Raw genomic sequence first — 24,256 nt, forward strand, 5'->3', positions numbered from 1 at the left:
GTGGTTGGACCTATCGGAAGCCCATAGAAACAGCAGTGGTTGGACCTATCGGAAGCCTGTAGAAACAGTAGTGGTTGGACCTATCGGAAGCCCATAGAAACAGCAGTGGTTGGACCTATCGGAAGCCCATAGAAACAGCAGTGGTTGGACCTATCGGAAGCCCGTACAAACAGTAGTGGTTGGACCTATCGGAAGCACATAGAAACAGTAGTGGTTGGACCTATCGGAAGCCCATAGAAACAGTAGTGGTTGGACCTATCGGAAGCCCATAGAAAGAGCAGTGGTTGGACCTATCGGAAGCCCGTAGAAACGGCAGTGGTTGGACCTATCGGAAGCCCGTAGAAACGGCAGTGGTTGGACCTATCGGAAGCCCGTAGAAACAGCAGTGGTTGGACACATCGGAAGCCCGTAGAAACAGCAGTGGTTGGACCTATCGGAAGCCCGTAGAAACAGCAGTGGTTGGACCTATCGGAAGCCCGTACAAATAGTAGTGGTTGGACCTATCGGAAGCCCGTACAAACAGTAGTGGTTGGACCTATCGGAAGCCCATAGAAACAGTAGTGGTTGGACCTATCGGAAGCCCATAGAAACAGCAGTGGTTGGATATATCGGAAGCCCATAGAAACATTAGTGGTTAGATACACAACCCACAGTGAGACATTGAAACTAGGTCACCTCAGGTTGACACCTAAGCAGTGAAACAAGAAAGATACATATCGTCTACCTGATGACACATTGTGGTGATTACTTCAAACGGCCTTGAAGCTTTTAGGAGGAGCCTCAGCCACTATATAAGATTAGTTACACAGACAGTGCTAATTTCAGTGTAAATTTGCAGCTGAACCATGAAGATGGTCCAGTGGTAATGTAAAGTGCTTTACAAAACAACAAGAATTAGAAACAAAAGATAGAATGTCACATGACGTTTATTCAACATACAATAACAGAGGCGAATGGTACTACCAACATCACAATATGGGCCTAAGAGTTTAGGAATATACACAGTTGAGGGGATCTACACCCTCTCCCTTGCGCAACATACAGCAGAGAAGGTGGCATGAAAGAGCCTCTAATGACAGGCTGTATAACACAGAGGACTGCAACACATATCAACACGACCTTCTGGTTCCACACAATGTACCTGTGTACCCTAGACACCCCCAACCCTTTGACTTAAGGGGTAGGTCTGACAAAAACAGGTTACAACAAGTTAGTCATTACATAGGACTGTCACCGAAGACCAAGGGTTACAATGGACCACCAACTCGGTACAACAAACGGCCACAAAATGTTTGTCATGCTCCTACTACAGCAAAGGTGAAACGCTGTATACCTCCAGAATGGATACTGCAAACCAGCGAAGGACAACCTGCTAAAAAACAATGCAAGACTGGTGAGAGACACTGACATCATGACAATGTCAGCAGCCGGTCCCAGCCCACCGGGGGCAGCAGTTGGTCCCAGCCCACCAGGGGCAGCAGTCGGTCCCAGCCCACCAGGGGCAGCAGTCGGTCCCAGCCCACCAGGGGCAGCAGTCGGTCCCAGCCCACCAGGGGCAGCAGCCGGTCCCAGCCCACCAGGGGCAGCAGTCGGTCCCAGCCCACCAGGGGCAGCAGTTGGTCCCAGCCCACCAGGGGCAGCAGTCGGTCCCAGCCCACCAGGGGCAGCAGTCGGTCCCAGCCCACCAGGGGCAGCAGTCGGTCCCAGCCCACCAGGGGCAGCAGCCGGTCCCACCCCCCAAGGGACAGCATCAGGGCCCAGTCTCCCAGGGACCACAGCCGAGCTCACACCCCCAGCCGCAGCAGAGACATGACCCATAGTTCTGTCAACCGTAGGCGAAGCAAAGAACCCAATACAGGCCTTAATGCTCAAAGGTTGTGTCCCGAAGTCTCCTGTAGCAGCGGCCGCAATGGTGGTCTTGGTAGCAGCGTCACATCAGCAATGATTGGCAGATATGAAAACAGGTTTGTTTCACAAAGCCACAGCATGCCTAGATCACATAGACCGTCCACTGGCACACATCAGAAACCTTTGACTGTGGACATTATTAAGAAGAGATCGGTCGACATGTCCTACAATCAGCCTGGTTCTCAGTCAAGCGTTAAAAGTGGTTGCAGAAAGAGGGCCTGGATGTTCAACGGGAGACGATAGCAGAAGTAGACAATAGCACATCAGCGGTTCTACACCATGTCACGGGTACCAATGAGGAGGCTAACCTACCTAGAGAACCCTGTACAGATGATAGCGGAGATGATAGCGGAGATGAAAGTGATGACTCCAGCAGTGGAATCGGGGATAAAGTTCCTAGAGAACCCTGTACAGATGATAGCGGAGATGATAGCAGAGATGATAGCGGAGATGATGTGGGAGAAATTATATACATGATTTGGTAAACACAAGAGAAAGATACACTTATGGGTTCATTTCCTGTTCTGGTAAAATGCATTGTCTATTGTATATGGCAGGAAGCAGATAAAGGCCGTGGGGGTATGGGACAGCTGGGAAGCACTACGCCTAGACCAGATGGACATGCAGGGATCGGGGGGATGGACAGGAGAGGGGGTCAGCCAGGGGACCGGCTGATGGATTGCAGGCATCAATCACATCACAGGGGAGACACAAGTCTGTTTGATCTTAGATAAAAGGGACACATGGAGTTAATTACAGGGTCGCCACACAGGCCACAGGAAAGAGGGACGTATATTATCTTTAGGTCAAAGCAAGGGTCTTGTCATCATTATAATCTGACGGAAAGCAGATGTGGGCGTTACTGGGCTGAACAAGCAGGATGCACAGATTGGGTTGTAACTTAATTTGCATATGGGAGGGACTTATGTGATATGTGTATAACTCAGAGCGAGTGCTCTGAAAAAGTGTGTGTGTTCCGCGGACCGCTCCGGCTTATGATACTGCTGTATTAAAAGTCTATATTGATTTTCACAAAGTTCTTGGTTGTGTCATATTTGAACCGATTTGCCACTACACAGTCTAACATAGAAACATAACCAGTACTGACTGATGGGAGATAACAACAGAGTCTCTAACATAGAAACATAACCAGTACTGACTGATGGGAGATAACAGTCTAACATAGAAACATAACCAGTACTGACTGATGGGAGATAACAACAGTCTAACATAGAAACATAACCAGTACTGACTGATGGAAGATAACAGTCTAACATAGAAACATAACCAGTACTGACTGATGGGAGATAATAACAGTCTAACATAGAAACATAACCAGTACTGACTGATGGGAGATAACAACAGTCGAACATAGAAACATAACCAGTACTGACTGATGGGAGATAACAGTCTAACATAGAAACATAACCAGTACTGACTGATGGGAGATAACAACAGTCTAACATAGAAACATAACCAGTACTGACTGATGGGAGATAACAACAGTCTAACATAGAAACATAACCAGTACTGACTGATGGGAGATAACAACAGCCTAACATAGAAACATAACCAGTACTGACTGATGGGAGATAACAACAGAGTCTCTAACATAGAAACATAACCAGTACTGACTGATGGGAGATAACAGTCTAACATAGAAACATAACCAGTACTGACTGATGGGAGATAACAACAGTCTAACATAGAAACATAACCAGTACTGACTGATGGGAGATAACAGTCTAACATAGAAACATAACCAGTACTGACTGATGGGAGATAATAACAGTCTAACATAGAAACATAACCAGTACTGACTGATGGGAGATAATAACAGTCTAACATAGAAACATAACCAATACTGACTGATGGGAGATAACAACAGTCTAACATAGAAACATAACCAGTACTGACTGATGGGAGATAACAGTCTAACATAGAAACATAACCAGTACTGACTGATGGGAGATAACAACAGTCTAACATAGAAACATAACCAGTACTGACTGATGGGAGATAACAACAGAGTTCAATATAAAGAGGAATAAATCAGAGAGGGGATGAAGTCCAGGTGTGTCTGATGATGAGGAGCAGGTGTGAGTAATGAAGGTTGCCAGGTGTGTCTGATGATGAGGAGCAGGTGTGAGTAATGAAGGTTGCCAGGTGTGTGTAATGATGAGGAGCAGGTGTGATTAATGAAGGTTGCTAGGTGTGTCTGATGATGAGGAGCAGGTGTGAGTAATGAAGGTTGCCAGGTGTGTGTAATGATGAAGAGCAGGTGTGAGTAATGAAGGTTGCCAGGTGTGTCTGATGATGAGGAGTAGGTGTGTGTAATGAAGGTTGCCAGGTGTGTCTGATGATGAGGAGTAGGTGTGTGTAATGCAGGTTGCCAGGTGTGTCTGATGATGAGGAGCAGGTGTGAGTAATGAAGGTTGCCAGGTATGTGTAATGATGAGGAGCAGATGCGAGTAATGAAGGTTGCCAGGTGTGTGTAATGATGAGGAGCAGGTGTGAGTAATGAAGGATGCCAGGTGTGTGTGATGACGAGGAGTCGGTGTGTGTAATGATGAGGAGCAGCTGTGTGTAATGATGAGGAGCAGGTGTGAGTAATGAAGGTTGCCAGGACCGGCGACGTCGAGCACCAGAGAGGGAGAGTAGAAGTGACATAAAGACTTCCTCTTCAACTAAATACAACCCATTTCTGTACTGAACACAACCCCTGTTACTGTACTGTCACATTCTGATCAATATTAAAACATTTCCACCTCTCCTTCTTCCATCTATTACTGTACTGTCATATTGTGATCAATATTAAAACATTTCCACCTCTCTTCTTCCATCTATTACTGTACTGTCACATTCTGATCAATATTAAAACATTTCCACATCTCTTCTTCCATCTTGTTGATTAACTTTATTAGTCACATCTGTCACATGTACATTTCATTCAGTTGAATTGAGTTTATACACAAACAAGATTGTTGTGCCAAGAATTTGACAAATAAACATTATACAATATTTACAAACACCAAGAAGCCCAATAACAACAAGATCAATGATTTCTAAATGAAAACTGTTTGACTCTAGTTGACAATGTCTGTCAACTTCAATGGTGTTTATTCATGAATATTTACAATCATATGTTTACACACTAGAAAGATATTCTACATTGTTGCTTCAGTGTGTCTTATTGAACATGACCCTGATTAGAGTAAATCATCATGTTGTGTTTGACACAGGGACACTGAGGACTCATCAAACCAAACATAAAACCCTGGATAGAGGGGCTCAGTGAATGTGGAGGTGAATGTGATCAGGTGAGTCAGTGTGACAGAGGAGGCTCTATAGAAGGACAGAGTGCCGGCTGGCCAGTCCAGATACACTCCTACTCTGTGGGAGCTGGAGGAGGGGACGTCAATGGTAGTGGGATTATTATTGTGCCTGGCAGTGTAACTGTTGTCAGAGCAGAACAGACTCCAGGTATTGTCATTGGATCCAAGCCCACAGTCATAACTCCTTCCTCTCCTGTTGATTCCTTTATATGTCACTCCTATATCAGCCCCTCTCCCACTCCACTCTACCTCCCAGTAACAGCGCCCAGTCAGACCCTCTCTACACAGAACCTGCTGCCAGTCCTTAAATCTGTCTGGGTGATCAGGATACGGCTGCTCCTCTCTCCTACATGTCACCTTTCTGTTCTCCTCAGACAGAGAGAGGAGTCTGTTTACTGTGTTTAGGTCCAGTGTGAGATCACAGACATCTGATGGATGAAACCAGACACAATATTAGAAATCATCATCATTCACATTAGAATGTTAACTCACTTTTCACTAATTAATTTAATGTAGATGTTTCTAGGTATCAAAAGGAGAAGTAAAGGTACCTTGAGACTTGTTGAATGATCATATATTATACTGTATGGTAATATAAAACACACTTATTCCCATTAATTACACACACACACACACACACACACACACACACACACACACACACACACACACACACACACACACACACACACACAGACACACATAGTCACAACTCTTTGTTAACTTTGGTGTCCTTGATTTGTGCTTCTGTAGAACTACAGCTGATATTAATATGACCAAGTAAGTAATGATGGTGGTCTTTGACTTTGACTTAACTTGAATTAAGACTTATTCTTAGTCATATTCTTCACAGCAGTCAACACTCACATTTTCTAAGCCCAGGTTTCATTGTGTTCTCTCCACCATGTTCCACACTGTAGCGGTAAGCAGAAGAACAGACAGTCATTGAGGGATACACACACACACACATGCACACAGTCAACACTCTGGACACACACAGTCAGCATATAACTTTGTCCAAGTGGTGGTAAGAATGTTTGTCTTAACTAGCCTGATAAGTCCAACATGTCTGATATGAACATTGACATAAACCCTCTACATACATGAGTTTCTCCAGTCTGCAGTGTGGATCCTCCAGTCCAGCAGAGAGCAGTCTGACTCCTGAGTCTCCTGGGTGATTGTAGCTCAGGTCCAGCTCTCTCAGGTGTGAGGGGTTTGACCTCAGAGCTGAGGCCAGAGAAGCACAGCCTTCCTCTGTGACTAGACAGCCTGACAGCCTGCAAAGAGTCAAATTATATTAAAATCACACTGCTATTCTCTGGAGGTGAAAATAGTGTTAGTATATTTTTTTCAACATATTCAGATATATCAGTGTCCTGAAACCTGCCATATCTATTCGTAAATTAATGAATGTAGAATGATTATAAATTCTCATAATATTACTTGTAGAGAGATACATGTTTAGTGCAAATATTTGAGTAGACTGTAGTATCAGTCAGAAGACAGACAGTGATGTATCAGATGTAGATTGTATAGAGTATACAGTCCACACCATATCTATTTAGACAGTGAGGTATCAGATTTAGATTGTATTGAGTATACAGTCCACACCATATCTATTTAGACAGTGAGGTATCAGATTTAGATTGTATTGAGTATACAGTCCACACCATATCTATTTAGACAGTGATGTATCAGATTTAGATTGTATTGAGTATACAGTCCACACCATATCTATTTAGACAGTGAGGTATCAGATTTAGATTGTATTGAGTATACAGTCCACACCATATCTATTTAGACAGTGAGGTATCAGATTTAGATTGTATTGAGTATACAGTCCACAACATATCTATTTAGACAGTGAGGTATCAGATTTAGATTGTATTGAGTATACAGTCCACACCATATCTATTTAGACAGTGAGGTATCAGATTTAGATTGTATTGAGTATACAGTCCACACCATATCTATTTAGACAGTGATGTATCAGATTTAGATTGTATTGAGTATACAGTCCACACCATATCTATTTAGACAGTGAGGTATCAGATTTAGATTGTATTGAGTATACAGTCCACACCATATCTATTTAGACAGTGAGGTATCAGATTTAGATTGTATAGAGTATACAGTCCACACCATATCTATTTAGACAGTGAGGTATCAGATTTAGATTGTATTGAGTATACAGTCCACACCATATCTATTTAGACAGTGATGTATCAGATTTAGATTGTATTGAGTATACAGTCCACACCATATCTATTTAGACAGTGAGGTATCAGATTTAGATTGTATTGAGTATACAGTCCACACCATATCTATTTAGACAGTGAGGTATCAGATTTAGATTGTATTGAGTATACAGTCCACACCACATCTATTTAGACAGTGAGGTATCAGATTTAGATTGTATTGAGTATACAGTCCACACCATATCTATTTAGACAGTGAGGTATCAGATTCAGATTCAGATTGTATTGAGTATACAGTCCACACCGTATCTATTTAGACAGTGAGGTATCAGATTCAGATTTAGATTGTATTGAGTATATAGTCCACACCGTATCTATTTAGACAGTGAGGTATCAGATTCAGATTTAGATTGTATTGAGTATACAGTCCACACCGTATCTATTTAGACAGTGAGGTATCAGATTCAGATTCAGATTGTATTGAGTATACAGTCCACACCGTATCTATTTAGACAGTGAGGTATCAGATTTAGATTGTATTTAGTATACAGTCCACACCATATCTATTTTGACAGTGAAGCTAACATTTTAAATGTGGCTCTATTCTCCAACATGTTGGATTTGAGATCAAATGTTTCATATGAGGTGACAGTGTATATATATATATCACCATTTAGAACTGAAAGCTAAAACTGTATTAAAGTCAAAAATGTACTATTTGGTTGTAAACTTGTTGGTTGCATATGCAGTTTGTTTTGGTTGTGATTTTGTTATATTTTGCCTAATAGTAACTGAATGGTGGATGATGACTGGAGTAATTTTCTGAGTATATAACATGTTTTCTAACACTACTAAATTAATCCTGATGATGCCATGATTAAGGAACATCATGAATGAATCATGAATAATAATGAGTGATAAAGTTACAGAGGCAACAACAAAACATGCTAACCTCTCACCATTACCAATAACAGAGGCTACAACAAAACATACTAACCTCTCACCATTACCAATAACAGAGGCTACAACAAAACATGCTAACATCTCACCATTACCAATAACAGAGGCTACAACAAAACATGCTAACCTCTCACCATTACCAATAACAGAGGCTACAACAAAACATGCTAACCTCTCACCATTACCAATAACAGAGGCTACAACAAAAACATACTAACCTCTCACCATTACCAGTAACAGAGGCTACAACAAAACATACTAACCTCTCACCATTACCAGTAACAGAGGCTACAACAAAACATACTAACCTCTCACCAGCGCCGTCAGAGATGGCCGCCTCGCTTCGCGTTCCTAGGAAACTATGCAGTTTTTTGTTTTTTTACGTGTTATTTCTTACATTAGTACCCCAGGTCATCTTAGGTTTCATTACATACAGTCGAGAAGAACTACTGAATATAAGATCAGCGTCAACTCACCATCAGTACGACCAAGAATATGTTTTTCTCGACGCGGATCCTGTGTTCTGCCTTACAAACAGGACAACGGAATGGATCCCATGCGGCGACCCAAAAAAACAACTTCGTAAAAGGTCTTCTGGTCAGGCTCCGGAGACGGGCACATCGCGCGCCACTCCCTAGCATACTACTCGCCAATGTCCAGTCTCTTGATAACAAGGTTGATGAAATCCGAGCAAGGGTAGCATTCCAGAGCAACATCAGAGACTGTAACGTTCTTTGCTTCACGGAAACATGGCTCACTGGAGAGACGCTATCGGAGTCGGTGCAGCCAGCTGGTTTCTCCACGCATCGCGCCGACAGAAACAAACATCTTGCTGGTAAGAAGAGGGGCGGGGGCATATGCTTTATGGTTAACGTGACGTGGTGTGGCCAAAACAACATACAGGAACTCAAATCCTTCTGTTCACCTGATTTAGAATTCCTCACAATCAAATGACGACCGCATTATCTACCAAGGGAATTCTCTTCGATTATAATCACAGCCGTATATATTCCCCCCCAAGCAGACACATCGATGGCTCTGAACAAACATTATTTGACTCTTTGCAAACTGGAATCCATATATCTTGAGGCTGCATTCATTGTAGCTGGGGATTTTAACAAGGCTAATCTGAAAACAAGACTCCCTAAATTGTATCAGCATATCGATTGCACAACCAGGCAAGGAAGACAGTACCTAGGGCTGGAAAAACCTTGGATCATTGCCATTCTAACTTCCGCGACGCATATAAGGCCCTGCCCCACTCTCCTTTCGGAAAAGCTGACCACGATTCCATTTTGTTGATCCCTGCCTACAGACAGAAACTAAAACAAGAAGCTCCTGCGCTGAGGTCTGTTCAACGCTGGTCTGACCAATCTGATTCCACACTCTAAGACTGCTTCCATCACGTGGACTGGGATATGTTTCGTATTGCATCAAACAACAACATTGACGAATACGCTGATTCGGTGAGCGAGTTCATTAGAACGTGCGTTGAAGATGTCGTTCCCATAGCAACGATTAAAACATTCCCAAACCAGAAACCGTGGATTGATGGCAGCATTCGCGTGAAACTGAAAGCACGAACCACTGCTTTTAATCAGGGCAAGGTGACCGGAAACATGACCGAATACAAACAGTGTAGCTCTTCCCTCCGCAAGGCAATCAAACAAGCTAAGCGTCAGTATAGAGACAAAGTAGAATCTCAAATCAAGTGCTCAGACACAAGAGGTATGTGGCAGGGTCTACAGTCAATCACGGATTACAAAATGAAAACCAGCCCCGTCACGGACCAGGATGTCTTGCTCCCAGGCAGACTAAATCACTTTTTGCCCGCTTTGAGGACAATACAGTGCCACTGACACGGCCCGCAACCAAAACTTGCAGACTCTCCTTCACTGCAGCCGACATGAGGAAAACATTTAAACGTGTTAACCCTCGCAAGGCTGCAGGCTCATCAGCCGCACCCTCAGAGCATGCGCAGACCAGCAGGCTGGTGTGTTTACGGACATATTCAATCAATCTCTATCCCAGTCTGTTGTTCCCACAAGCTTCAAGAGGGCCACCATTGTTCCTGTTCCCAAGAAAGCTAAGGTAACTGAGCTAAACGACTACCTCCCTTAGCACTCACTTCCGTCATCATGAAGTGCTTTGAGAGTCAAGGACCATATCACCTCCACCCTACCTGACACCCTAGCGACTCCATTTTGCTTACCGCCCAAATAGGTCCACAGACGATGCAATCTCAACCACACTGCACACTGCCCTAACCCATCTGGACAAGAGGAATACCTATGTGAGAATGCTGTAGAATCACAAGCTTGATGAAATCACTGCAGGCATGGAAGATGGGACAAAATACTAAACTTATGACTACTTTAATACAATATAAGTGAATTTGTCCGAATACTTACAACTTTTTCAAATGGGAGAATACAGAAAGTGCTTTCCTTTCTTAACAGTAACACAGCTATGTATGAAAATACCCTCAAATAAAAGGTGACATTCTGTACTATCACCTAACACGAAACATTCTATCTCAAATCCAAAATGCTGGAGCAGAGCACCACATTTAAAACGGTAAGCTTCACTGTCCAAACACATATGGTGTGGACTATGTGTGTCTGGTAAACACATGTGGATCTGGTGAACAGTTATCACTTGTTGACCAACTACAGGAATACTGACCTCAGAGTCTCCAGTTTACAGTGGGGATTCCCCAGTCCAGCAGAGAGCAGTTTCACTCCTGAATCCTTCAGGTCATTGTTACTCAGATCCAGCTCTCTCAGGTGTGAGGGGTTTGACTCCAGAGTTGAGACCAGAGAAGCACAGCCTTCCTCTGTGACTCCACAGCCTGACAGCCTGACAAAGAGATCATCATGACTTCACAAACACACTGTTAATTTTACACCAGTAGTGTAGAAGGACAATGGCAGATGCATTTGGTTTATTCTCCCCAACAACATATATATTCATCTTCAGTCTCCTAGAATTGTATGGTCATATTGATATACTAATGTGAACACCAATGCACTGATTCAGAATGTTATTCAATATAATATTATATACATATTTTTCTCTAAACTGAATATTTCTTCCTGATGATTAGTTCTTATATGTCATTTTATTTACTCACAGAACAGCTCTGGAGGCTTTGACCACTGGCAGCAGCCTCAGAAGACCTTCCTCTGATCTGGAGTATTTCTTCAGGTCAAACACATCCAGCTCCTTTTCTGAAGTCAGCAACACAAAGACCAGAGCTGACCACTGTGCAGGTGACAGTTTGGCTTTAGAGAGACTTCCTGATCTCAGGTAGCTTTGGATCTCCTCCACTAGAGAATGGTCATTCAGTTCATTCAGACAGTGGAACAGATTGATGCTCCTCTCTGGAGAGGGATTCTCCCTGATCTTCTCCTTGATGTACTTGACTGTTTCTTCATGGCTCTGTGAGCTGCTTCTTGTCTTTGTCAGTAGACCTTGTAAGTGCTTCTGATTGGACTCCAGTGAGAGGCCCAGAAGGAAGCGGAGGAAAAGGTCCAGGTTTCCCGTCTCACTTTGTAAGGCTTTATCCACAGCACTCTTGTAGACAGTAACTTCAGGCTTGTCTCAGGCTCGAAAAGAATCTGAACTTGTTTGCAGTTTGTTCATTATATTCTCATTGTTGTTGATGAATGAGAGGAACACATATACAGCAGCCAGAAACTCCTGAATGCTCAGATGAACAAAGCAGTACACCTTGTCCTGGTACAGCCCACATTCCTCTTTAAAGAGCTGTGTGCACAATCCTGAGTACACTGAGGCTTCATTGACATCAATGCCAGACTCTTTCAGGTCTTCTTCATAGAAAATCAGATTGCCCTTCACAAGCTGTTGAAAAGCCAGTTTTCCCAGTGACAGAATGCTCTCTTTATTCCAGTGTGGACCTGTCTCTTCTTTCCCAAGATACTTTTCATTCTTCTGTTTGGTATGAAACACCACAAGGTGTGTGTACATCTCAGTCAGAGTCTTGGGCATCTCTTCTCTCTTATGTTTCAGCATGTGTTCAAGGACTGTTGCAGAAATCCAACAGAAGACTGGAATGTGGCACATGATGTGGAGGCTCCTTGATGTCTTTATGTGTGAGATGATTCTGCTGGCCAGGTCCTCATCACTGAATCTCTTCCTGAAGTACTCCTCCTTCTGTGGGTCATTGAACCCTCGTACCTCTGTCACCTGGTCAACACACCCTGAAGGGATCTTATTGGCTGCTGCAGGTCGGGTAGTTATCCAGAGGAGAGCAGAGGGAAGCAGATTTCCCTTGATGAGATTTGTCAGCAGAACATCCACTGAGGTTGACTCTGTGACGTCACAACAGATCTTGTTCTTCTGGAAGTCTAGGGGCAGTCGGCACTCATCCAGACCATCAAAGATGAACAGAACTTTGTACTTGTTGTAGATGGAGATTCCTGATTGTTTGGTTTCCATTGAGAAGTGATTGAGAAGTTCAATGAAAGTGTGTTTGTTCCCTTTCATCAAATTCAGCTCCCGGAAAGGGAATGAAAATACAAATTGGACATCCTGATTTGCTTTTCCTTCAGCCCAGTCCAGAATGAACTTCTGCACAGAGACTGTTTTTCCAATGCCAGCGACTCCCTTTGTCAGCACAGTTCTGATAGGTTTATCTTGTCCAGTTAAGGGTTTAAAGATGTCGTTACATTTGATTGCAGTCTCTGGTCTTGCTTTTTTCCTGTTTGTTGTCTCAATCTGTCTCAGCTCATGTTCATTATTGACCTCTCCTGTTCCACCCTCTGTGATGTAGAGCTCTGTGTAGATCTTATTGAGAAGTGTTGGGTTTCCTTGTTTAGCGATCCCCTCAAATACACATTGACACTTCTTCTTTAGATTAGATTTGAGTTCACTTTGGCAAATCACAGCAAGCTCATCTGAATCTAGAAATAACACAGAGGATATTAATATTACGTCTGTTTTAATGCCTACAGTATTATAGGACTGTTATAAAGTTTTAAATTATAATAATGTATTACTAAGTTTTAAGTTACAGTAGTTTCTTCTCTTAACTGACTGTATAAATGTGCAAATGTTTTCATAATGCATTAAAGACTGGTGTGACTGATTATATTATTATTATTGGTATTTCTGATGGTATTATTAATGTTGTCTCTTATCCATCTCACATTTCACTCTCTCTCTCCTCTCTCTCTCTCTCTAAATGAATCAACACAACACATCCCTGCTGCTACTTGATGAGGTCACTAGGTGTTGTGTTAAGGCTGCTTCAATATCATTGAGTTACACAGCTACTTTAGCTGTACTTTACCTACAGCTTTTAAATGTTATAAAACATCATTCATCATGAGGCAGACAGATCTTACTTTTCTCCAGTGTGTCAGCAAGCTCCTTCTGGTTCATTTTCCTCAGGATGTGCAGTGTGATCTTCAGAGCCCCCTCTCTGGCACTGCTCTCCTGCTGCTCATCTTCAGCCTCCACCACTTCCTTATCCTGCTTCTGACTCTCAAAGCCTTCTGGGAGTTCTGGACTAAGAATCCTCTTGAACATCTTCAGCTCGTTCTTCACAAATGTCATAATTTTCTCTTCAAGCAACTGAAATAAATAAAGTAAATAAGTTAAGCAAGAGAATAAATGCTTTCTCATGAACACATTAATGAATGATTGACAGATCAACTTTACTTGAGATAAACAAAAACAAATGTACATAACAGGACCACATACACTGAATATGGAGGCCAGGTCTGTTTGATGACTCTGGGAAGACTGACCACTGAGAATCTCTGACTCTGATCTCTCCTGTTGGTTTCTGTGGACAAAACATGAGATTACATCTCCTCATCCAGGGAGTTCACCAGACAGACAGTCGGACGGACGGAGGGAGGAGGGAATGTTGTGTTTGTTTAATTTTGTTTTAGCACCACGAAAATTTCAAAATGATTAGCCTATGGATTATGAAAACAACAACAATAAATGGGAAAATGGGAGAGGAGAAATGACTAGAGACAGTGTTGTTTAACTCACTGACCAGGACCCATGAGTTCTTCTTACCTTTGTTCAGTAGAAAAGTCTCCCTCTCTAAAGGATATAGGTTGATTCATAGACCAGTCACTCTTCATGGACACACAGCTGGGAACAGGGGAGGCTGGTCTCTCCTGCTGGATTGGACTTCAACACAACAGAGACAAACATTACATCTCTCATCTACTCTGAGCTCAGATGGGGAAACAGAAGAAGAGCTTCATTCCAAAACGATATGTAGCCATTTTCAGAAATGTTGGTAAATTAGCTTTTATAATTTAAAGAAATTATGAAAGAGATTGACATGGGGTTGTTCAATGACAGACATGTACTTGTTTAAAACCTATCTGTCATGCCCTGACCATAGAGAGCCATTGTTTCAGGGTGTGAATAGAGGGGGTGATCTAGTATTTCTATGTCTATGTTGTGTTCTAGTTTATTTTTCTATGTTGGTGTTTTGCATGATTCCCAATTAGAGGCAGCTGGTAATCGTTGTCTCTAATTGGGGATCATATTTAAGTAGTGTTTGTTCTCACCTGTGTTTGTGAGACATTGTATTTTGAGTTAGTGCATGTGCTCTGCTGTAGTCCAGGTTCGTTTGTTGTTTTCACTAATTTCTAATAAATAATGTGGAACTCAACATATCGTTGGTCCTTCTCTGAGTACCTCTCAGTGAAAACAGCCGTGACACTATCACTTGATGTTTTCATTTCAGAGAGACAAATATATATTATTTTTTTTCTCCAAATGCTATATCTGCCTCACTCTCAGAGAAATCAGTAGTACTGCTAGGTTTTACACAGTAATAATATATATCTGCCTCACTCTCAGAGAAATCAGTAGTACTGCTAGGTATAACACAGTAATAATATATATCTGCCTCACTCTCAGAGAAATCAGTAGTTCTGCTAGGTTTTACACAGTAATACACTATATCTGCCTCACTCTCAGAGAAATCAGTAGTACTGCTAGGTTTTACACAGTAATACACTATATCTGCCTCACTCTCAGAGAAATCAGTAGTACTGCTAGGTTTTACACAGTAATAATATATATCTGCCTCACTCTCAGAGAAATCAGTAGTACTACTAAGTTTTACACAGTAATAATATATATCTGCCTCACTCTCAGAGAAATCAGTAGTACTGCTAGGTTTTACACAGTAATAAACTATATCTGCCTCACTCTCAGAGAAATCAGTAGTACTACTAGGTTTTACACAGTAATACACTATATCTGCCTCACTCTCAGAGATATCAGTAGTACTGCTAGGTTTAATACAGTAATAATATATATCTGCCTCAATCTCAGAGAAAGCAGTATTCAAATGTCACAAATAACTACATTTTTAATAAAGAACTGTACACTTGTGACATCAATATTTACATTTTTTTAAATAATAATTCAATACAGTAATATGAGATCTGTATATAAAACACATTTTATATTCTAGTCATTTAGCAGATGTTTTTATCCAGGGTCCAGTTTCCCAAAAGCATTTTAATTAAGGCCAAGTTCATCATTAGAATCGTTGCAGGATAATTATTAAATCTCTGAGCTGTTTCAAAAACCATTGTTATTACCATTTCACTTGAAAACGCTCGTAATCTACCACCTGCCTCAGACCACTAGAACAGCTGAGTAATCTAACACCTCAGACCACTAGAACAGCTGAGTAATCTAACACCTGTCTCAGACCACTAGAACAGCTGAGTAATCTAACACCTGTCTCAGACCACTAGAACAGCTGAGTAATCTAACACCTGTCTCAGACCACTAGAACAGCTGAGTAATCTAACACCTGTCTCAGACCACTAGAACAGCTGAGTAATCTAACACCTGTCTCAGACCACTAGAACAGCTGAGTAATCTAACACCTGCCTCAGACCACTAGAACAGCTGAGTAATCTAACACCTGCCTCAGACCACTAGAACAGCTGAGTAATCTACCACCTGTCTCAGACCACTAGAACAGCTGAGTAATCTAACACCTCAGACCACTAGAACAGCTGAGTAATCTAACACCTGTCTCAGACCACTAGAACAGCTGAGTAATCTACCACCTGTCTCAGACCACTAGAACAGCTGAGTAATCTACCACCTCAGACCACTAGAACAGCTGAGTAATCTAACACCTGTCTCAGACCACTAGAACAGCTGAGTAATCTACCACCTGTCTCAGACCACTAGAACAGCTGAGTAATCTAACACCTGTCTCAGACCACTAGAACAGCTGAGTAATCTACCACCTGTCTCAGACCACTAGAACAGCTGAGTAATCTAACACCTGCCTCAGACCACTAGAACAGCTGAGTAATCTAACACCACCTGTAGATCAGCTGAGTAATCTAACACCACTTGTAGATCAGCTGAGTGAGTCGTTAGATGCTTTTTTGCCCTTCCGCATGACTTTATACACAGAAGATCTCTGCTAAACATAGAATAACATAGTTTATCAGTCTCTCTGTGACTGCAGATGAATTCAGAACAAAGTTGCCAATGTCTTTGCAATTGATTCAAACAAGGGACTTTACAAATTTGCTTCAAATGAAAACCGAGATGACTGCATTAAACTATGAACTGTTGGCTTTAGGCCTATTTCAATCATATTGTTCAATATATGGAGTTCTATTTTGCTACTTGTAGGCTACTGTTTGTCTCAATATATTTAATGATGTGTATCCTAACATGAACACGATGATGTGTCAAATCTGGAATTTAGTGTAATTTTTTATTGGGTAAGAATTAGAATAAGCCTCCTCAATACCTGCAGCCATATGTGCTAATATAAGCTGATCTGTGGTCAGTATTGTGACATAATTATAATGTTAAGGAAATATTTGAATGGAGAAAGCTGATCTGAGAGCAGTGGTCCCTTTCTTTCTGTCAGTATTGATACATGATCCGGACGTGATACCTTGTTGTGCTGCTGATCCAGTTTCTACTGGTTTGCCTGATGATATGGGACTCTGCCCTGTTCACCAGACGTGCTACGTTGCCCTTAAACCTTGGAAATAGTAACACAAAATAAAAATAATGAGACTATAACTCTGGAGTACCAGTACTGAGTCAATGTGCAGGGTACCAGGTAGTTGAGGTAATAATGAGGCTATAAGGAGTACCAGTACTGAGTCAATGTGCAGGGTACCAGGTAGTTGAGGTAATAATGAGGCTATAAGGAGTACCAGTACTGAGTCAATGTGCAGGGTACCAGGTAGTTGAGGTAATAATGAGGACTATAAGGAGTACCAGTACTGAGTCAATGTGCAGGGTACCAGGTAGTTGAGGTAATAATGAGACTATAAGGAGTACCAGTACTGAGTCAATGTGCAGGGTACCAGGTAGTTGAGGTAATAATGAGACTATAAGGAGTACCAGTACTGAGTCAATGTGCAGGGTACCAGGTTTTGAGGTAATAATGAGACTATAAGGAGTACCAGTACTGAGTCAATGTGCAGGGTACCAGGTAGTTGAGGTAATAATGAGACTAGAAGGAGAACCAGTACTGAGTCAATGTGCAGGGTACCAGGTAGTTGAGGTAATAATGAGACTATAAGGAGAACCAGTACTGAGTCAATGTGCAGGGTACCAGGTAGTTGAGGTAATAATGAGACTAGAAGGAGAACCAGTACTGAGTCAATGTGCAGGGTACCAGGTAGTTGAGGTAATAATGAGACTATAAGGAGAACCAGTACTGAGTCAATGTGCAGGGTACCAGGTAGTTGAGGTAATAATGAGACTATAAGGAGTACCAGTACTGAGTCAATGTGCAGGGTACCAGGTAGTTGAGGTAATAATGAGGCTATAAGGAGTACCAGTACTGAGTCAATGTGCAGGGTACCAGGTAGTTGAGTTAATAATGAGACTATAAGGAGTACCAGTACTGAGTCAATGTGCAGGGTACCAGGTAGTTGAGGTTAATAATGAGGCTATAAGGAGAACCAGTACTGAGTCAATGTGCAGGGTACCAGGTAGTTGAGGTAATAATGAGGCTATAAGGAGTACCAGTACTGAGTCAATGTGCAGGGTACCAGGTAGTTGAGGTAATAATGGGACTATAAGGAGCACCAGTACTGAGTCAATGTGCAGGGTACCAGGTAGTTGAGGTAATAATGAGACTATAAGGAGTACCAGTACTGAGTCAATGTGCAGGGTACCAGGTAGTTGAGGTAATAATGAGACTATAAGGAGTACCAGTACTGAGTCAATGTGCAGGGTACCAGGTAGTTGAGGTAATAATGAGACTATAAGGAGAACCAGTACTGAGTCAATGTGCAGGGTACCAGGTAGTTGAGGTAATAATGAGACTATAAGGAGAACCAGTACTGAGTCAATGTGCAGGGTACCAGGTAGTTGAGGTAATAATGAGACTATAAGGAGAACCAGTACTGAGTCAATGTGCAGGGTACCAGGTAGTTGAGGTAATAATGAGACTATAAGGAGAACCAGTACTGAGTCAATGTGCAGGGTACCAGGTAGTTGAGGTAATAATGAGACTATAAGGAGAACCAGTACTGAGTCAATGTGCAGGGTACCAGGTAGTTGAGGTAATAATGAGACTATAAGGAGAACCAGTACTGAGTCAATGTGCAGGGTACCAGGTAGTTGAGGTAATAATGAGACTATAAAGAGTACCAGTACTGAGTCAATGTGCAGGGTACCAGGTAGTTGAGGTAATAATGAGACTATAAAGAGTACCAGTACTGAGTCAATGTGCAGGGTACCAGGTAGTTGAGGTAATAATGAGACTATAAGGAGTACCAGTACTGAGTCAATGTGCAGGGTACCAGGTAGTTGAGGTAATAATGATATTTCAATGTAGGTAATATGTACATCTACGTAGGGATAAAATATACAAGGCAATCAGGATAGAGATTACTTCTCCTTATCCAAGGAATGCACACACACACACACACACACACACACACACACATTCCCACACACACACACACACAGGGAGGGAATGTTGTGTTTGTTTAATGTTGTTTTAGGACTGTGAAAATGGACAAAATGATTAGCCTATGGATTATGAAAACAACAACAATAAATGGGAAAATGGGAGAGGAGAAATGACTAGAGACAGTGTTGTTTAACTCACTGACCAGGACCCATGAGTTCTTCTTACCTTTGTTCAGTAGAAAAGTCTCCCTCTCTAAAGTTTATAGGATGAATCATAGACCAGTCACTCTTCATGGACACACAGCTGGGAACAGGGGAGGCTGGTCTCTCCTGCTTGATCGGGCTTCAAAACAACAGAGACAAACATTACATCTCTCATCTACTCTGAGCTCAGATTGGGAAACAAGAAGAAGAGTTTCATTCCAACTCAGATTCCAAAACGCTATGTATCCATTTTCAGAAATGTTGTAAATGAGCTTTAATTGTTTAAAGGAATTAGGAAAGAGATTGGTGTGTTTTATCACTATCTAATCATGGTATTGGGGGTTGTTCAATGACAGAGATGTATTTGTTTATAATCTATCACTTGAAGGTTTCATTTCAGAGAGACAAATAATCATGTTTTTTTTCCAAATGCTATATATCTGCCTCACTCTCAGAGGAATCAGTAGTACTGCTAGGTTTTATACAGCAATAATATATATCTGCCTCACTCTCAGAGGAATCAGTAGTACTGCTAGGTTTTATACAGTAATAATATATATCTGCCTCACTCTCAGAGGAATCAGTAATTTGAATATAAAACAGGTTTTATATTTTAGTATATATATATCTGCCTCACTCTCAGAAATCAGTAGTACTGCTAGGTTACATACAGTAATAATATAATCTGCCTCACTGTCAGAGGAATCAGTCAGTACTGCTAGGTTTACACAGTAATAATATAAATCTGCCTCACTCTCAGAGAAATCAGTAGTACTGCCTAGGTTTTAGACAGCTAGTAATCTACACCTGCCTCAGACACTAGAACAGTGAAATCAGTAGTACTGCTAGGTTTTAGAACAGTGAATAATATACATCTGCCTCAGACCAGTAGAAAGCTCAGTAGTACTAACTAGGTTTCAGACCACAGTAATAGCTATAATCTAACACTCTGTCTCAGACCACTAGAATGAGTAGTAACACTGCCTAGGTTTTAGAACAGTTGAGTAATATACATCTGTCTCAGACCACTAGAACAGCTGAGTAATCTAACACCTGCCTCAGACCACTAGAACATCTGAGTAATCTAACACCTGCCTCAGACTAGGTTTTAGAACAGCTAGTAATCTATACCTGCCTCACCACTCAGAGCTGAGTAATCTACCACTGCCTAGGTTTTACCACTAGTAACAATAGTATATCTAACACCTCACTCTCAACCAGTAGAACTGCTAGGTTTTATACAGTAATAATATATATCTGCCTCAGACCACTGAACATGAGTAATCTAACACCTGCTCAGACCACTAGAACAGCTGAGTAATCTAACACCTGCCTCAGACCACTAGAACAGCTGAGTATCTAACACCTGTCTAGACCACTAGAACAGTGAGTAATAATATCTGCCTCAGACTCTCAGAGGAATCAGTAGTACTGCTAGGTTTTACACCAGTCTCAGACCACTAGAACAGCTGATATCTCTAACCTCACCTCAGAAACCAGTAGTAACAGCTGAGGTTTCAGACCACTAGAACAGCTAGTAATCTAACACCTGTCTCAGACCACTAGAACAGCTGAGTAATCTACCACCTGTTTCAGACCACAGTAAGAACAGCTGAGTAATCTAACACCTCAGAGGAATCAGTAGACCACTAGAACAGCTGAGTAATAATAAGTACCATATCTGTCTCAGAGACCAGTACTGAACAGCTGAGTAATAATAATATCTGCCTTGTAGAATCAGCTGTAGTACTAAGGTTAGGTTTTTTACCTTCCGCATGATATTTATACACAGAAGATTTACTAAACACAGAATAACATAGTTTATCAGGTTTTACACAGATAATTAGATAATATTTTATAGGTTTTAACAGTAATAAATATATCTTCAAAGGAAAACCAGTAATAATCATTAAATATGAACTATGGTTTTAGGCCAGTAATCAATCATATTGTTCATAGGTTTGAGACATATTTTGTAATAATGTATATCTTGTCTGTTTTTCAATATATTTAATGATATGTATCTAACATGGTTTTACAATGATGTGTCAAATCTATAATTTAGTGCTTATTTAGTTGGGTAAGGTTTTACACAGTAATAATATATATCTTATAGGTTTGCAGCCAGTAATAATATAAGCTGATCTTATGGTTTTATACAGTAATAATATATAATCTTATAGGTTTTATTAATAATGGATATATCTTATAGGTTTTGTCAGTATTTAATAATGATATAAGGTTTTACACAGTACTGATATATATCTTGTTGTAGGCTTTTCTACTGGTTTGTAATAATGGACTTATAGGTTTTATACAGTAATAATATATATCTTATAGTACCAGTTTTAACACATAAAAATAATGAGACTATAAGGTTTTACCAGTAATAGTATATATCTGTGCAGTTTTACCAGTAAGTTGAGGTATATCTTATCGGGGAAAAGGTTTTACACAGTAATAATATAATATCTTATAGGTTACATCTCCTCATCCAATATATATCACACACACACACACACACACACACACACTCACACACACACACACACACACACAGGTAGGGAATGTTGTGTTTGTTTAATATTGTTTTAGGACTATGAAAATGGACAAAATGATTAGCCTATGGATTATGAAAGGTTTCAACAATAAATGGGAAAATGGGAGAGGAGAAATGACTAGAGACAGTGTTGTTTAACTCACTGACCAGGACCCATGAGTTCTTCTTACCTTTGTTCAGTAGAAAAGTCTCCCTCTCTAAAAAAATAGGAGTTCCATAGACCAGTCACTCTTCATGGACACACAGCTGGGAACAGGGAGGCTGGTCTTCCTGTTGAAGGACTTCAACACAACAGAGACAAACATTACATCTCATCTACTCTGAGCTCAGATGGGGAAACATAAGAAGAGTTTCATTCCAAAATGCATATATCAATTTTAGAAATGTTTAGTAAATAAGCTTTTATTTGTTTAAATGACATTTTTAAGATTAGTTAGTTTAATCTCCCTGGGTAAATAAACCAATGATCCTAAAAATGGGAAATTGATAATATGTTTTGATCCCTTTGATTTTTATAAACATTTGCTAAATCTTATTGGAAGGACTGAAAATTTAATTTATTATGTTTTACTGTATAATATAAGATGATTCATGTTTTAATATTTCCTGGTTTTATGCTCATGTTTTGAAATTATACTTCATTATTATAACGATTACCAATAATTTAATATTATTAATAATTTAATAAATTACGTTAATGATTTCAATAAACCTAGGAACGTTGGGTTCAGTCACATCAAATTCATCAAAGCAGTATTTTGCTCAGGTACATTCACTGTCAAATTCATCAACAGCATCACCTGCTCTGCCTTCTCTTCTTTCTCTCTAGTAGTCAACTCATCCCTGCTAAAAAGCAACAGTTATTTGTCGTCACTCTGCTTTCTCTCTCTAGTAGTCAACTCATCCCTGCTAAAATGCTGGTGTCGTCAGTCTGCTTTCTCTCTCTAGTAGTCAACACAATCCCTGCTAAAACCCAGTCTTTACAGCTGGGTTCATTCTAATATTCAACTCATTTTTTATTATTAGCTGTAAAACAAACATTCTATGTTTTTTTATCTTAGTTAGATCAACTCATCCCTGTCTAAAGAGCTTGTGTCGTATCTGCTGAGAATAAAGACATTTCAACTCATCCCTGCTAAAATGTAAAGTCACTCTGCCTTCTCTCTCTAGTAGTCAACTCATCCCTGCTAAAAAGCTGGGTCACCACTCTGCTTCTCCTCCAGTAGTCAACTCATCCCTGCTAAAAAGCTGGTATATAATATAATGCTTTAGTAGTTCATATATTAAAAAGTGATAGAAGCCTTTTTCTTCTAGTAGGAACTCATCCTGTTCTAAAAGCTGTATAATAATAAACTGCTTTTCTTCTGATTATTTAATTATCTACATCATGTTATTTCGTCAGTTCTCCTTTGGAGCACAACTCATGTTGTTAAATAAATAATCCTAAATTGGGCATGGATATAAATGGGGCATTTGAAGGCATCTAGGGTGTAATATGTTTGATGAAAATGAACATTGTATGCAACGTTGTAGTCAACATCATTGGCAAGGGACTTGATCGTCACCTACTATGCCTTCTATTTAGAGTTGTTCAATTCATCCCTGAAAAGCTGGTGTGATCACTCTTATTAGTAATAATTCTAGTAGTCAACTCATGAAGCCTTTTTGTTCTAAAAGCTCAAAACATTCCTTTTTCTCTTAGTAATCAACTCATCCCTGCTAAAAAGCTTATTTTTCTTCTGATTATTTAATTCTCTAAATCATGTTAGTCAACTCATTGGAAAACATCTGGGTGTCCTCTGAACCTTTCCTCTCTAGTACCTCCACAGATCCCTGATTGAAAGCCCCTGCAGTCACCTCCACAGACCTCTCGGATTGAGAACCCCTCAGTACCTCCACAGACCCTGGATTGAGAACCCCTGCAGTACCTCCACAGACCTCTATTGTCAACCCTCATCCCTCCACAGACCTGGATTGAGAACCCTGCAGTACCTCCACAGACAACGGATTGAGAAGCTAAAAAGTACATGCCTTCTCCACAGCCCCCCCGGATTGAGAACCAGCAATATCTTTACAGAGTTTTGAGAAACCTTGAGTTTTCAATGCTAAACATTATCAATTACAATGCATACTCTAGTGCATTTCATCTTAAAAATAGCCCGTTTATA

The 24,256-nt window shown here is 40.8% G+C and overlaps 1 protein-coding gene across 1 annotated transcript; it reads right to left on the reverse strand.

The window, feature by feature from the left end:
* Positions 1–4,805: 4,805 nt before the first annotated feature.
* On the reverse strand, positions 4,806–22,284 carry LOC112216407 (NLR family CARD domain-containing protein 3-like). The gene is given in 11 exon segments (XM_042315523.1): positions 4,806–5,671; positions 6,111–6,157; positions 6,347–6,520; positions 11,087–11,260; positions 11,535–13,326; positions 13,771–13,999; positions 14,129–14,213; positions 14,456–14,572; positions 17,343–17,432; positions 19,551–19,667; positions 22,259–22,284. Coding segments are annotated over 10 exon segments (3,330 nt in total). The 5' UTR covers positions 19,619–19,667; positions 22,259–22,284; the 3' UTR covers positions 4,806–5,117.
* Between the last annotated feature and the right edge of the window lie 1,972 nt (positions 22,285–24,256).

The sequence above is a fragment of the Oncorhynchus tshawytscha genome, unplaced genomic scaffold (genome assembly GCF_018296145.1).
Source record: "Oncorhynchus tshawytscha isolate Ot180627B unplaced genomic scaffold, Otsh_v2.0 Un_contig_142_pilon_pilon, whole genome shotgun sequence".
NCBI lineage: Eukaryota > Metazoa > Chordata > Actinopteri > Salmoniformes > Salmonidae > Oncorhynchus > Oncorhynchus tshawytscha.